General features: G+C 42.4%; 2 protein-coding genes across 2 annotated transcripts; both read right to left on the reverse strand.

The window, feature by feature from the left end:
- Nucleotides 1–3,661: 3,661 nt before the first annotated feature.
- On the reverse strand, nucleotides 3,662–12,232 carry skap2 (src kinase associated phosphoprotein 2). The gene is made up of 13 exons (XM_028425837.1): nucleotides 12,073–12,232; nucleotides 11,745–11,850; nucleotides 11,634–11,659; nucleotides 10,966–11,064; nucleotides 9,686–9,766; nucleotides 9,395–9,478; nucleotides 9,155–9,279; nucleotides 8,749–8,812; nucleotides 8,323–8,445; nucleotides 8,158–8,229; nucleotides 7,337–7,449; nucleotides 3,931–4,034; nucleotides 3,662–3,849 (listed from the first exon to the last, which is right to left on the reverse strand). Exons 1-12 carry the CDS (start codon nucleotides 12,110–12,112, stop codon nucleotides 3,942–3,944), a joined length of 1,026 nt encoding a protein of 341 aa, XP_028281638.1. The 5' UTR covers nucleotides 12,113–12,232; the 3' UTR covers nucleotides 3,662–3,849; nucleotides 3,931–3,941.
- A 2,355-nt stretch (nucleotides 12,233–14,587) lies between these two features.
- Nucleotides 14,588–16,383, reverse strand: hoxa2b (homeobox A2b). Its single transcript, XM_028425262.1, has 2 exons — nucleotides 15,933–16,383; nucleotides 14,588–15,475 (listed from the first exon to the last, which is right to left on the reverse strand). The coding sequence occupies exons 1-2, from the start codon at nucleotides 16,303–16,305 to the stop codon at nucleotides 14,796–14,798; spliced, it is 1,053 nt and encodes a 350-aa protein (XP_028281063.1). The 5' UTR covers nucleotides 16,306–16,383; the 3' UTR covers nucleotides 14,588–14,795.
- Between the last annotated feature and the right edge of the window lie 678 nt (nucleotides 16,384–17,061).

The raw sequence follows: 17,061 nt of genomic DNA on the forward strand, positions 1-17,061 counted from the left end.
TGTAAGCTAACAATCAAAGATCTACATACAAGCTTTGTGAGATTAGAGCTTCTCATCAAATGGAGGAGGAATCTATTCTGCTTAGGCCCCCCAGAGTTTAGGGTCGCCACTGCTGAAACACAATAGCTTTCCCCACATAATGCATTATATAGATAAAGCAGTAAAGTCTAATAACTGAACTCTAAAATGTCTGAATCCATCAATGTGAAATATTGATGGTGTGTGTCGTCTGTGGTGACCACTGGTCTGTCACTGTGTTCTGATGAGCAGCTCCATGTGTACCATAGGGCACTAAATTAGCTCAGGTTAGCTTGGCAGGACCTTTGCTTGGATGCATACCAACGCTGACACTAAATGGGAGTGATGGCAACAATCTGCCCTCCACTGTCTCAGTCAGCTCAGCACACTCTTGTAATTCAACCCCTCAATACCATCACTTCCTCTGTCAAACAAAAAGCTGCTATATAAAGCGGCTGACATTGAGATGGGACCTCAACCTGAATGTGGGGTCAGTGCAACCAGGGGCGCCTAACACTGGCCAGCAAAAGAGGAATGAAGGAGAGTGAGAGAGAGAGGGGAGATCGGTTTGCACAGAACTGGCCGGCAGTCAGCTGCAGTGTAGGTGGGTGTAAAGGGTAAAGAGGGCTGTAATTACAGTTAGAGCATCACTTGCATCTCTGACCTCCCTTGATTACAAACTATCCTCCCAAACCATCCAGGGTCATTACTCAGCTCGCTAACTAGTATAGTAAATCAGCGGCGGAGTAACGACCTGATATTAGAGCCACAGCAAGAGAGTAAACAGGGCCAGATTACGGAGGCTGCAGCCTTATAAATAATCTGACATGGAGCAGGACTGAAGAGTGGGAGGTGTTTATAGCAGGTGGACAAACACCTGTCATTTTGATAAGACTGATTTATTTTGACTGACGTGTCAGCACATAGCTCTACTCTGCTGACAGCCAACCCCACACACCCCCATACCCATTTGTAGCAGCGATGGATACAGTGAGAGAGGTCACAAGCCTCTCTGCAGGAATAACCGTTTCATTAAGTTAAAGGAGCATTGTTTAAAACTTACTACAGTTTCTGTCAAGTATCCCTGAGATGCTGAAGTCACTTTTAACAAATTGTGCTGTGTTCTGACGTACACATTTTTCTCTTTACTGTCTCTAAAGGATAATTTAGCAAGGAACAAGTAACAGTAAAACTAACAAATTTATTGTGGAAATATGACAATGGATGTCTGATAGGTTGTCATGAGCTGGGATGTGAGGGAGCTTTCATTGATGCTGCTGTTTCTGAGGCCAGGAAACCGGACTTTCAGACATCGGAGCTGCTCCTGTCTCCTGCTCCAGAGATATACAGGTCTTCCCTCGACATCACCGCAGCTCCCAGAAGGCTATTAACAAAAACGAGAGAGAGCAGACACTAATAACATGTAAGAGAAGTGGGTGTGGTGCTTGTAATAAATGACCCGTCTAGACCCATATTTACTGGCCTGCCACTAACCTTGGTCTTCAGCTCATTACATTACACATTAGATATTGAAAAATCACTTTTATAAATAAATAAACTGAGCCTGAAATTCCAGAAATATGAATTCTCAGAGCAGCGTGTCATGGTTGTTGTTAGCTTTCACTTTAAATACATCACGTCTCCTTGCAAAGTCATAAGCCAGCTGCATAAGAAACCCTTAATTTGTCAGCTGACATGAGTTATGTTAACAGAAACTGACCTCAATTAAGAGTGACTTACATTTAAAAAGTGTCTATTTCAGATTTTAAGATTTAGACCAAGGGGAAAAGGCTTTAATGGAATGCTGACATAGGGCCAGTTGGAGAGGTAATACATTTCCTGCAAAATGCCAGGGGATACCACATAAATAAGGCTGTGTTATTCCTGACAGAAACTCTCTATGAAGCTGCGACGTGATCTATGGCAGAGTGACCTGGTTAAAGAGCAGAAGAAGCAGCTGACAGCTTGATCAAAATTACCCCTCTAAAGTGGTATAGATCAAGCCTTTGGCCTTCTCGCCCAGCCCAAAAGTGAACCTGGTGATGATCAACGAAGATCAGCACAGGAGATATTACTATATGTATTAATATTTTCACACAAAAAGGCATTTATTAACAGAGGATCAAATCCAATTGTTGGAGATAAATGTATGCAAAGCCATCATTATACCATGACAATGAATGCATTTTGTCATGAACGCACATTTGTTTTACATTTCCTTCATCCTTCTCAGCAAATTCACTGTTATTTATTGTTACCCAGCAGATCAATCTATACACATTTGGCTGGTAAAAGTGTGCCTCTATGATTGAAGGTATTAATTAGTGATATTCTGGTATCATTAGTGTAATTTAGTGCTCAGTAGATTAATGGCAGGGTGGCATTTATCTTTGAAACATTATATCTTGATGTTAAATTGCAATAAAAGAACCTGTATATTCTGAGGATATGGCTGTCCAAATCCAACAGGAGATGGGGGTGAAGTTGACATCCATTAAGGAAATCCTTTATTGGCACATAAAAATGAGAGGCAATATTTAGCCTTACTTGCCTTGGCAACCAAGAAAGGCTTGAAGGGGTAACACCACACTATGTCAGCAGTAAAGAAACGCCCATGTTTATGTATTAAACCCACAATTCAGCTTCAAAACCCAGAACAAGTGAATTAAACTCAATCTCTACATCCTAACATCACATTGTTCTCTGTCCTAAAACGAAGCATTTCTTCCTATATTCAATAACTAATTATGGTAATTCATTACATCTCCAATTAGTAGGGAAGCTTTATTGCTGCACTGTACCGTAAAGAGCAGAATTTATGATGGCTTTGAATGTCACCCAGAGGACAAAGGACCGGCTCATCACTCAACAGGAACAAAACAGAGAGACAGGAGCAAGGAAAAAAATACAAGGGAGAAGGAGAGAAAGATACAGTGACTTATTGGTTCATGAATGCATTTTTTCACAATTTTTCACAACCTTGAAAAATCTTGACAAGGCCACTTTGTCTGTATCCGACTGAAAATGAGCATACTACCCCACTACTACATATAAAACTGTAGCACAGCTTTGGTATTTCAGTGAGGAGACTGTAAAAAAATATGTACAGTATGTATGTAACCTCAGCTATATATGGCCAGCTAACGCCACCTCGCCTGCTGTCAAACAGCCCCTCCGAGGGCGATAAGCATCCCTGCCGTCGGTGTGGGTGGCTGTCTTATTAGTGCACCTCAGGCATTTCACTCAGGCATGCAGCACTACCAACCATCTGCCACACTGCGATCCTCTGCCCAGCAGAGTCTCTCAGGTGCCATAAAAAAGTGTCCCTCGGAGGCGTGGAACAGGAGTGCTGACCAGATGAATAAATACGTTTTTTATTAAATAAATATATTTTAACCATTTACTGTGGGTACATAACAACACAGAAATGTGAGGGCAGAGTGTGAATTAGTTTGGCATGCTCATGCATTTGTCATTATTGTCAGCTCTGAAAGCATAATGTGCTCCAAGGCAGCAAAAGCAGCTATTACAGTATTTCTTCAGTGTCTTTGTTGCTGAAGTCATCTGTGACCTTTGAAGAGACTCTATTGCCACCTTGTGTTGTCACAAGCAGGTTAAACAAGGGGACACACAATACCACATATTATTTATTTAAATCTTTATTATTTTTTACATCTGCAAATTTGCCAAAAGCTGTGCATTAAATTGTGTTCTGTAAAAAAAGTAACTGGTATAGAAAATAAATACAAACAAGCAGTGCAAAGTGCAGAAAACTCCCCATAAGTGTATGGAAATCTTCTCTCACATCGGTGACAACAGAGTTGAATGTTCCTGAAAAAGACACAGAGTACCAGTGAAAACCTTTGAAAAGAGCAAATAAATATACAATGTCACAAGCGATTAAAAACGTACACTGGCTGTATTTAGAGCACATACAGCTCCAACAGATATTCTTTGGGAACAATCCCAATGCTTCCATTCTTCTCTCCAACCCACCAGCCAAAGTTCTGATACTCCTGGAAACATGACAGAGACAAATACCAAGGCTGAGATATTCCTCTTACATTATACATGCATAAAAAGGGCACACAATCTAAACAAAGTTCTGTCAGAACACAGTGACTCACAATATCCCTGTCACATCAACAACGTATCGATCCCCACCCTGCATCTTTACCTGGTGTCAGTTTTGAGATTGCACACTCCTCCCTCTTCTCCATACACAAAAACCTCAGTGTGCATAGAGCACATCACACATAAATCTGTCACAGCATGACAAGTAATAGCTCCAAATGGCTGTCAGCATGCTGAGATGTAAGGAGGACACAGTCAGAAGAGATCTGAGACAAGAAGAGAGAAACCCTCTCTCTGTCTTTCTCTCTATTTGGGAAAGACTCTGACCTCACATCAAAGTATTCCCAGGACATGAATCAACAGTGGAGATGGCGTTCTGACAAGGCTGAAAGAAGACGAACCTGCGCAATGTCTCAAATCCAAGCCAGAACTCCTGGACAAGGAGGGGCCACATATGTGTCCATTTATTCCCAGGACAGAGTAATGGATGTAAGTGATCATATGGTAGTGTTGGATGCAGGAAGATTATAATAGTAAAAGCAAGGGCGGGCTATTCATCATGTCAGATGAAGAGGGACCTGACAAACAGCACAGTCGTTTAAACATGTAAGTTATTAACATCAAATTAAACATCACATGTACACGAGGCAAACAGAAATGGTCCAATCTATTTTCTTAATGCATCAAATGACATTTCATCCCACCCCCTGGAGGATAATTTACCACGGGCTGTGTGTGTGTATGACTTCCTGCCACAGACTTTGAAAGCGGCGACACCTCGTTGTGTAGTTGGCTGGCTGACAAATAAGCAGTGTTTGAGTGAGTGTTGAATACAACATGAGAACACATATATGGAGCTGTAGATGACTAATGACACCACACACACTGCAACAACACACACATTAACACACATACTCGAAGCTGACTAAAACACTGGCTTGTAATCTTATTACTTCTACTAACTAAGGCTTCAAACTGCAAGACATGCAGCGACAATAACACCAGCAATAACAATAACACCAGCTTATGCTACATTTCTGAATGAGTTTTCTCTTGCAGTCGGGGGTTAGGTGTGTGTGTTAATAGCGGAGTGTTGTCCAGCATATCCGGGCACTCACACCCTCTCAGTCGGCCCTCATAATCAACACCCAGGTCCTGACTGGGGGGTCCTGCAGCTGTAACTCTACAGCTATTTCTGGGCTGTGGAATGGGGGAGGGATGCACAGAAAGAGGGAAAAGGAGAATGGTGGTGGAGGAGGTGTTGAAGGGGGGGCGGGAAGGAGTCGGCTGTCCCTTTAGCTGCAGCTGGCTGCTGCAGTCCAGACAGGTTTTATGGTCATTGCCCTCGCAGCAGGCCACAACCCCCAACACCAAGGTTTCAGCTAATGGCACTCCCAGTCTAAGTGAAAGGGCAACTTCAATTCTCCGTCCTTTCCCAACACACCAAGGAGGAGTAATAAACAGGCTTTTGGTCAATGGAGCATTGATAGGTCCGTCTGCTTTGTGCAATTTCTGTCTGTCCATTAGTGCAGAAGGAACAATCAATGAATTGAAAAAAAAAATCTTTATATATTGATTAAAAAACAATTGGTACCAGGCCGCACGGAAAGACTGAACAAAATATGTTATTTTTTATCAGACTCTTTTTATCAGGAATATATTTTATTTTTATAAATTGACCGGATACTTCCGCCTGTGCCTTTAGGCACCTGTCGAGACGCCCGTCCCGGTCACGTGATACGGCACCCCAGAAATTAAGCCCACAAGCTAGCAAAGGTAAAAAAATACAAACAAACGTGTTTGGAGAGCTTCTTTGAAAAGGGAAAAAGGCCTAACGAGGAGACAGAACAATAAGAGCCTGCGACTTCCAAGAAGAAGAAAGCTGCCTGTAAAAGACAATATCAGGAGTCCTACTTAAAACTCGGCTTTATTGCAACAGGTGATTCTCACACACCAAGCTAGCTCTGTGTAATGTGGCGACAAGCTAGCAAATGAGGCAATGAAGCCTTCAAACTGCTTCTGTACTTGGAGACAGAATATCCCGGGATTGCCAAATAAGCACTGAACACATTGCTTCCATTTCCAACTACCTATCTTTGTGAAGCGGGATTTTCTGAAGTTTTGGCGACCAAAACAAAAGCAAACTGGACATAAGGAACACACCTAGGCTGCCATTGTCTCCCATTACCCCCAGAGGGCACTGGCTCGTTGAAGAGAAGGCTCCCACTAATTCAGCATAATAGTGAGTTGTCTTTTTAAACACTTTGCTTTTATGTCATTGTTTTACATGATGCTGATCTACTTGATTATTTTCCTGTACATGATGGCACGTTAGTGTCTTTAAGGCGCATGCATTTAGTCTGCCACTAGATGGCAGACTTGAATTTGAAAAGGGGCCTGGACGTTTGACAACAGTCTCAGTTGACTCCATGCTCCACAGAAACCAAACCAGACAGGAAATATAGTCCGTCTAGATGGAGCACATTTCACACTTTTAAAATACACAAACCACAGAGTTGGACATCAGTTCCAAAACTTTTCTGTCTGCTGTTGGGGGGAAAAAAACTTGTTAAATGTATCACAAAATCCAATTTTGTGTTCACATGAACCAGTTAAGTACAAAAGGGCTCCTGTTTGGTTGCATAATAAAGCTAAAGAACAGCCTCTCAGTTCTCCCACCCAAGCTTAGCTGACAAGCCTCGGAAATTGTGCGTCCACTACACGTCCTCACCTGCTCTGAATAGAGTGGCGGACTAAGCCTGGGTTTCCTGAGAACACACATTCCTATTTGGCGAGGTGCGGGAGATGTCTAAGAGGTGTGTGGGCTGAGGGCTGCTCACCGCCTGGCATGGCAGCAACGACAGTGTGCTGAAACAGTCCAGATGGAAGTGATGGAATGGTGCCGCTTGCCAGCTAAGCTCAGCCTCCGCCAACAGCACTAAAACAGTTTCCGTTGTGACACAACTAATCCCCATCAGACTGCCAAAGAAAGAACCTAGCCCAGTTTGCCTCTTACCATCTAGGTGGTGGGGCAGGCGCTGCCAGTAAAGGACCTGAATAGTCCCTAGTTCCTCTGAGGGCCCAGAAATAACTCACTTTAGGTGGTCTGAGACCTGCAGACTGCAAACACCAACCTCAAACTTTAGCTTGACAGTGGAGTTGGAGCTAATCCTGGTTTCACCACACATCAAGAAAACACTCAATGAGTGACACATTTCACCTTCCAGTGTTCTCCTAATCATACCTTGCTCAGGATGTAGATTGTATCTCCACGTTTGAAGGACAGCTCATCTGGATGGTCCCCTGTACAGTCCCATAAGCCCTGGTAGTAGTTCTGGTAGTCTGTGCTCTTATCAACTGCATGAAAAGAAGGTTATAAAAAAATATTATGGACTAAAACCAACAGGAGGCAGTGGAGAGCCTACAGCAGAGTTTGATGGCAACATGTGCCAAGGTAAGACAGCAGCTGTGTCCCAGTTCCATACTAAATACTGAGTCTGACGGGTCATGCATGAGCTGCAGGCACTATTTTCTCACAAAGACAAAGTGTAGCAGTATTAAAGTATACTTTATACAAGTAGTAGTTTATGGCACTTGGAAAAACAGACTGTACTTTTAAAGTATGTAATTAGGACATACTCCAATTTCACACAGTTGTACCTTGACTTTTGGGCCTGCTTCAGTCACACAATGTAGCAACAAATTTGTTGGCAAAAGGGCTGGAATGCAGCCCTGGTGTCTCAGCTGCTGCTGTTTCCTCTTGTCAACAAATTCACTCATCCTAAGTGAGGCCATTTTGAGTTTGGTAATGACCCTCAGTCATACATGGGTATTTTTGTGCATACAGAATTATAACAGCCTTTACTTCACTTGTAAAAGGAAGTTGGTTAAAGTTATTTCCAGTATTGTGTTAACTTTCAGTTGCACAGGAACTTCCTCTGTTACTGACACTTCTTCTTAGCTGTGGTGGAGAGGATTTTATTTGCAGTAGCAGAATAATCATGTGTTGGTCAGTCTCCTCCCATTGCCTGTATCTGTAGTAAAAGTTACCCCTCAGTGCGGTACCTGTAGCAGGAGGGCTCGGTTTGCTCAATGGCTTGGCCTTTGGAGGAGGCTTTGCTGGAGTAGGTTCGTCCTCTGGAGAGACAAGTCAGTACTGACAGATTAGATTAGTACTTGGGGATCTCTCTCATACTAGCGGGCAGTGAAAACTTATCAGAGAGGTCGAACCTGGGAGCTCCTCATAGATATCATCATCAATTGGCTCGGCCTCAGCTGTGTCCGGTATATGACCAACATCATCGTACATTTCTTGATCCTCCTCGTCTTCTTCAGGGATGATGCCTGACATGTCTACAAACAGGGCACAATGTTTGTCTTACATTAACACAACAGAAGTCTGCCTTATTTAACTGATTCTTTGGGCACCATTTTGAAAATGTGGATGATGCCATTGCTTATGTGGGCAACTTTTTGAAGGTCCAAGGTGCTGGCTTTTACAGAGAACGCATCTGTGTGCTTCGTGACCACTGGACTGTTTGAACTATGTTAATGAGTAAATATGTCTTATTTTCTAAAATTGCTTCCTTCTACTTGAGGTCTCAAACTTATCAATCACTGCTCATAAAGTGTTCCTATGATTTGAAAAGTTCAAACCTCTCAAAACAAAGTCTATCTGTTTCACCCATTCCTCCGCCTCCTTCACTGATGACGCACAGAACTGCAATGAAAGAGAAGGGAAATGAAAACTGCAGTCAGTGCAATAAGAAGGTCTACATATATTAATTAACATAAACAAATAATGCTGCATTTATGCATAGTAAAATGTTCCGCATGGCAGAGCCTGAATGTTAGAAACACTCATTTAGTCTCATTAAATATGCGTGTCAGGTTGAGTCTTTGCAAAAAGCAGCAGTGTCAAAGGAATGAAAAACTAAAGATTTACTGCATGCTGTGCATCTTGAACATCTCGAGAGTGTTTTTTAATTTAGGAAGTACAGTCTGCGCAGTAATGAATAAAGGACACAACTCGAGCTGTCATCTACAGACTACTGTAGCGTACCTGATAGACTCGCTTGTCCGGAGCCGAAATCTCAAAGCAGCAGTCTTTCTTTGAGTCTTTCCGTAAGGTGTTGTTCATTTTGACGGTGTACCCGTCAATACTGAACTCACCCTTCTGCTGCTTGTCTGTTTACAGAAAATTAAAACACCATCATTAATGGTTCAGACAACAATAAGTGCAAAAGCTCTTAGACAGTGTGTGAGCTGAGAATCAGTGATATGAAATGACAAACTGATGCACCTTTCTCACTGCCATAATAGTAGAAGGTATGATGACTGAGAGCACACCATCTTTTCTGCCACTCGGTGCCAAAGAAGCTGTGATCTGTGGAGGAAAGGCAAACAGAAATGTAGAATTTCCTGCTATATTTGGAGGAATATTACAGTCTTTGCATATTAGGTGTAATGTAAATAACACTTTCCTAACACTGCATCAAGATATTTTGTGAGTGAGCAGCCACTTTTTCCCAATTACAGGTCTTTGCTTCAAGAAAATGGTGCCTTGTGTGTATTTCATTATTAAATTACCGACCCTTTCTGCGTTTCTCCAGATATCCTGCTTTAAAGATGAACATCAGGTCCTGAGCCGCCACAGGTGGAGACTGCTGGGCTCCTGAAAGAATAAGAAGTGAACCCAAGAAGAAGTGTTCAGATCCTTTACTAGGTAAAATCACACATTTAAAAAACACAGTCAAACTCTTACACAAAATAACGAAAGTAAATTAGCAAGAAAATGTAGTTCGAGAAGTTAAAATACTGGTTTGAATGATATATTACTGTACAGTATGAGGCCGGATTAGACCATAAAGAGTGAAGCATCAATGTGAGAACTAGTCTAAACTAATTTAAATATTGTAACATGGAAATCACTTAACTAAGGGGGTTGTGCAATGATTAATGGGAGAGGAAAGAAGAAAAACTTTTACTACACATTTAAGGATTTCAGTAGTTGTAAGAGAATTTTAGAAGGAAACATCTCTATTTGAGCTGTTAGCAACTCGGACATCGAAAATGTGACCCCAACTACACACTGTAGTTTGATTTGTTTCATTTACTATATTTTTAAACTCTTAAAAAAATCTAAAGCTGTCAGAAAAAAATATAGTGGAGCAGAACGCAAGTTACATTTGTTTTTAAATATTTAATATGTCCAGGTGGGTTTCTGGTTGAAGACTTTTGTTTAACTGTTATCAAATATGAAGAGCAAAAACCACAGAGACTCCACTAAATGATGTTTTACTCCTCACTGGAGGAGCTTTCACTTTCAGCACACAACTTCAATGCAAATGTTCAAATGCTGTGTCAAAGTTGCTTTGTGCAAAAGAACTGCCATAAAACTTGCAGCTGCTTAGACCCCATAAACTTCAGCCCCCTAATCACCATCTCACAAGGATTTCTCTGATACTCCATTTAAAAAAAAAAATAATCTAAATCTTGCATTGATTGCCAGGATGGAGCACATTGGATTCAAGCTACTGTATAGTGAAGAGTGTTTTTCCTCAAACTACAGCCGTGGCAGTAATTTCAGTCCCCAGACTGCGGCTGAGAGCAATAAAGCATGCTCTAGCTGTCAAAGGGGTGGGGTGGGGGAGGTGGTGGGAGCAGCAGTTGTGCCCCCAAATTGCTTCCCAAGTATGTTGCCAAGTTACAGTTGGAATGTCTCCCTCATTGTGCCACTCAAAGTCACTTACTCTGCAGAGCAGACTGGAACATTTGTATATTTTCATGCCAGTTTTTAATACGTTAATGTGCAGCTTGTGAGCAGTTAGTAAGTCAGCTCTGGATGTGCGCTAAGTGCTTGTGCTGGCTTACCTTCACAAGTCTCTTCATCCTTGTCTGTGCGCTCTGACAGCATCGACCCGCCATCGTTGTTGCTGTCGGCTTCCTCCTCATCATCTGAGTCGTCTCCGCCTATACCAGAGCAAACCCACAGGGGTGTGAAGTAAGGGTGCATGCCATGCTGTAACACAGTGCTTCCCAACGTGTTACGTGTTTCCCTATTTTGTATTTTCCCGTCAGGGTTGTTAGATGTCAGATTTCCACGGTTTGAAGATCACATGATAATGATAGAATCATGACCTTTATAGAATTTTTGAAAACAATAACGCCATCACTGTAGTTTATCTCATTGTGTGCAGGGAGGTGGAGAGACAGTCTGTATCACAGAGGTGTCTTCCTCTTCAGGTGTCAACCGGTGTGATTAACACTGCCTCTGTGTTGTAAGTGATGGTGATATTTGAAATTGAGAGTCCACATTAAAACTTTTTAAACTTGTTCATTTTACCTGCTAACTTATGTTACCTAAATGTATGCAGCCTAAATCCCCCCCTAGGGAACCTCAGGACTATAAATTAATGTCTATATTGTGATCATATAACATTCATGTCATGACCTCCTGTGTGAGTCCTGACACCAAAGTTGGGAGCCCCTGGGGCCACAAGGCTGCAGGTTCATTAAAGTAAAGAAAGACAAAGACTCACCTTTATCCTTGAAATCATGAGGGAAACTGCAGTGGAGACAGTGACAGCAAATTTAAATATATGTAATCAAACTCCAGTGACAGGAAATGTTTATAGTGCACCCAGACATACCTCTGTTTGACTTCTTTGATCCTTTTGATGAAGCTCTCCTTCTTATCTTTTGCTTTTTTGCTTAAATTTTCCCCTTTCAAGCCATCCAAGAGGAACTGTTCTAAATCTAAGCACAGATGTCAGAGAATTATACAACCTGTATGAATACAGGCGCAGCTCATAGTTTCATTAATTTCTATCTGAACACAGCAGTGTGTTGTTAACATGCAGCTGGACTAAACTTCCTCTTTCAAACGGTCTCTTAAAAGAAACATTTACTGAGTGAAGTTTTGAACGAACACGGAAACTAACGCACATGTACAAACACCCGATCATATCGATGTCTTACCTGCAATAAGCGCCGTTAGCTCCTCTGGAATCGCCCGCATTGTTGCCCAAAGTTTGTAGCCTGAAGCGATGAACCGTCCAGCGGGTTAAAAAAAAACACTCTACATGACGCGGAAGCAGCTCGGACTCAGACACACGGAAGTCAATCTGCTAATTATTTATCAGTGACCAAACAGCCAGACCCGCCTCTGGCGTTCAGCGTGCACGCTGACGTTTATTGGTCTTTATTTATTTACTTATGGACGCAGAGAGATGATGCTTTAATGGAGTCTTTACGCAATAGTAAAGTCCACAGTGATCATATGTTTGATTAATTCCATGCAGTATTTCTTTGGCACTTAAGTGACTCGACACATTTGTTTTTTTTTTTTTTTTACTGTGATGCAGGCAGCCATTTTGAGTTTATGAATATGTCAACATTGTAAATCAAAACAAGAATCATTAGTGCTCAAAGAGTCACTTCTAGAAGCCTGCTCTATCTGATCTGATGTAAACAAAGCCCCAATTCAGGTGCCTCCTGGTGCATTTAAGCAAAAAAATAGCCTTTTGTCATATTGTTTATAAAGATGTCAGTCACTTATTAGTCATCCTCTGACAGCCAGTATCACCCAATCCAGGTTGAAAGGCCAAGCCTTTGAACTGTATAGCCTGTTGTTGTGGAGAAATGAGACATAAATGTCAGTGCAGCTCTGGCGGGGCTTTGTGAAGAGTTTCAGACACTCTGCTGAAGATGCAGGTGTGTGTCTGTGCTGCCAGACACACAAACTCTGTAGAAATGTGAGGAAGAAAATGTTTTCTGATTCATGACTTGGGCACTGATAGTTACTAAAATGTTAAGAATTTGTGTTGAGAATCTTAAGAATTGGGTCGTGTGACATACGGTCTCATTCCCCACATATTTTCCTTTTATGTGGTTGTTTCTGCAAACATTCTCTGATGTCACTTCCTGTTTAGCCAGGACATTCTTTAAGCCAGGGACCTCTGTGGTCATTCAAACCCTGACCCCCTCCTGACCTGGCAGTAGTTCCTCCCAGCTTGGAAAGAGGAGAGGAGAGGAGAGCCAGCTTGACCTCTGACCGCAGTGTGTGTGTGAGCATGCATGTGGTGTGCTGGCAGACTGCTGTATAAAGCTTTATCTACTTGCTTGTCACCTTGCTTTGATTGGCTCCTTCCCCTTTAATCGGACTGATTGTAGGTGTAATCCACTAACTGCATGTTGACAGTGCTGCAGTGCTCATCCATAGAAATATATAACATAAATAATGCAAATAATGCATTGAGTGGGCAGAGAAAAGGCTGCAGATGCTTTCTTTAAAAATAATTAGATGTCCAAGCTTTAACTATTATTTAATGAACATGTATGTGTGGTTAGTTTATCCTGTAAACACTGTGATGCCTTCAGACTGCTCTGTGTGTCTCCAGGGTTTTCTCTGCGGCTTACACTACTTTCACACTGTTTTCATATCATACACAATTAGCATCATCTTGAACCAGCAGCAGTGCAGCACTTCCCTTTACATTTTAATTGTTGCTATGAGGAGCAGCAGTGCAGTGCTGAGGATATGCAGCCAGATGAGCACAGAGATACCGAGCCTTCAAACAACCACACACCGCCTATGCACTCAGAATAATGAGCAAATGTGGTGAAGGCGACTATATCTGTGTGGAGGCTCAACTGGTTGATGTGGGGAAAAAAGAAAGTATTTTTTCATTAAAAGAAAAAAAAATGAATGAATGAGGTTTAAACCAGATTAAGAAACATTCACCTTAGTTTTGAGACGGGTTATAAATAAAAGGAATAAATAAATACATTATGTGATTGGAATTTTGCGCCTATTACAAAGATGAAAAAAATAGAAAAAACACATGTATTTATTTATTCATTTGGCGAAAAATGTCTTACATCTGCAGATTTAAATGATAATCGCATATAATTTGATATCATTAAAAACTTTTGAGAGCCGCAATAGTCTTCAGGTGCAATTCTTAATTCAAAGAGATTGTATTACATTGCGGCTCAGGCCATAAACAAGCACCCTCAGTCCTGTGAGTTTTATAGGCAATAAAATTTAATTAGAAAGCCAAGAAAAGTCGTAGCTTTTGGCCTGGAACTCATAGCGGGCAATTCTCACTGAAATTTCTCTTTATCTGGTTTTAAACATGGAGAGGCGACGACCTGACTGCTAAAACCAGAAGCACTAGCGACTACAACTAAGAAACGATAATTAAATAAAATAGGATGCAACTGGCGCCTACGTTTAATTTGTATTCCATGTTAAGTCTGTGCATCTATGTTATTTTTGGGACGCTGAAAATGTTTATATTAAACACCCCATTTAAATAATGGTCACCATCTTTGGCTCCACAGATAATCGATTTCTTTTACATCCTGAGGAATGTTATTATGTTTTCAAACTCCATGAGCTCTCCAAAACATGCTTATTATAAAATGAGACAATTGCGCAGTCGATTCCGATCAATGTGATGTTTTATTTGAAGAAAAATACTGTGCTCAATTATAGCTGAAATCCATATAAAAATAAATCTCCTCTATAGCAGCCTATTGGAATAAACAGTCCATATAGGCAAAATAGTAGCTGTGCGCTTTTACGCGTCAACTTACCTTATTTCTGAGATCTATAATTTCCCCCTCACGCTAAAATTGAGTACAAAGACTGGACATAAGAGCCGGAATTAAAATATAAAACATGTCGACATGACATTTCAGTAGCTCAGGTTTTGCAGGTCGATTGTTGTGAGTGTTTCTGAGAAAAGGTCGAAAGTCTCTGATGATAAAGGCAGAGGACTCTGTGTTGAATCTGGCAAACTTGGTGAGAAAGAGGACGAGGATGAGAAAACCTGGAAATCCTGCAAAGAGACGTCCAGGCCGGGGGAATTATCATTGTCCGGGCCTATTGTTGACACGCAGATCGGAACAGTGGGTGTCGAGTTTGGAAAATGTTTCAGATTTTTCTCATTGCTGCTCAAAGGGGTAACAGTTAGGCTTTGGTTCTCCCCATTGTGTCCGTTGTGACACTGTTGTGAAGTCAAGGTATTTTGGTGGAAATACTTCTCCTTCTCCGGGAGCGCCCCGGCTGCGCTGCTGTCCTCCGCCTGCTCAAACTCATCCTCCGGCCCGTCGTCCAGGCAGGCGTACTTCCCCTCGCTGTCCCGGTTTTCCTTGCAGTGTGTCTGCCTTTTGTGCTTCATCCGCCTGTTCTGAAACCACACTTTCACCTGCTTCTCTGTTAAATCCAGCAACGCAGCTATTTCCACTCGCCTGGGTCTGCATAGGTATTTGTTAAAATGAAACTCCTTCTCCAGCTCCAAAAGTTGGGTGTTGGTGTACGCGGTCCTCAGCCTCCTGGATGCCCCCACACCACCATCTGGTAACTCAGGTGAACCTAAAAATATAACGCGCAAATTAATTTTTAATCACAGAAAGGATGTCACAAATATAGGTGTAGCACAGTGTATATGTGTGTGTGGGGACAAAATGGGCTCTGTGGGGTGAAACTTGTGGCAAGCAAAGCGCCGGCACTGAGATTTATGAGGCCCAGGCAGAATATGATGGGTCTGCGTGGACAGGACAGGACGGAGGGTGAAGATTAATGAACATGCCAGCTGCTGGCCCCTGTAAGAATAATCTATCACTCTCCATTACTGTCAAACATTAACACTCTTACACTGCATCACAAGTCAGTGCGTTACTTGATGAGATTAAGCATGCTTAAATCAAAATCCTATACTGGCTTAAAGGGACGCCCACGTTGCACAGGGCCCGGGATGCAGCTCCTTGCAAAAGGGGAATCCTCAGACAATGAGGAGCCTTTTACATGGAGGTTATAAATCATGTCTTGCCTTGGGGGGAGAAGCAGAGTGGTGAGGAGTCAGCCGTTGTCGCAGTAGAAGAAGAAGCAGCAGCCTGGTTCCTCTTGATGCTTTTCTTCTCCTTCATCCACGGGTACTCCGGGGGTAGAGAGGCAGCCTGCAGCGGGCTGCAGGCATTCAGAGCCTGCTTTGAGCGGCTGTGGCGTGGGTGGACGCTCGGGCTCAGGCCGGGGATGGTCTGCTCAAAAGGAGGAGGAATCAGTGTCGACTGTGAAAGCGCTGAGCTCTTGATTGATGAACTTTGAAATGCATCACCGACAGGGTTAGTGAAAGATGTCAGGCACTCAGCGAGCGACGGCTGGCTGTTGATAAAACCACTTTCTCGCCCAAATTCGTAATTCATCTCCTCCTCCTTGTCTCAAAAGCTCCCTAATTGTAAGTTAATTTAGAGGGAAGAGCAGAAATAATAAAAATTAATAAGCAGTTTATTTTCATAAACTACTTAACTGGTTATAGTCGTATGGAGACCCCTATGCCATAAAGTATTGCTTTCATGAGGACATAGTCGGAATTAGACCGTGCTGCCTGTCACATGATTGCATCTGCCCAATGACAATTTGGGGTTTTTATCAAAAGAAGCCACTGTCCCCTGTGATTGATCGAGAGAGTCTGAGGGGTAACGCCTTATTCCGGGGGTAGGGGTAGCTTTATTTACACATTTTTGGGTCAGTTTGTTCACCGCTACCTCCTTCCTTCTCCACCCCACCCCAACGCCCCCAGGAAATTCACCCAAACGTCGTGCTTTCTTTTGCGCGTCGCCGCAGTGTGCCATGACTTTACGCGGGTCTAGTGTGTGGTGCACGTGCTCCCTATGTGCATTTATTTTCCCACAAATCATCTCAGCAGTCACGTTTGTGGCTCTTCATGCCACGACAGACACACACAGTAGTTATTATCTGTGGCCGAGGCGTTGATCTTGAGAGTTTCTGGAAGATGTGCTTGGAGAGGATAGCTGCAGCAGACACAGCAAAAACACGTTCACCCCTCCCCCCAACCTCACAGAGCACACACACATACAGAGATTAATTTATGAGAGATTTCACCGTGATGTTGCACTGATCAAATTTTCGCACCATTTGATATGTAAGATGTCCAATAT

Source organism: Parambassis ranga, chromosome 16, assembly GCF_900634625.1.
Source record: "Parambassis ranga chromosome 16, fParRan2.1, whole genome shotgun sequence".
In the NCBI taxonomy this organism is placed as follows: Eukaryota; Metazoa; Chordata; class Actinopteri; family Ambassidae; genus Parambassis; species Parambassis ranga.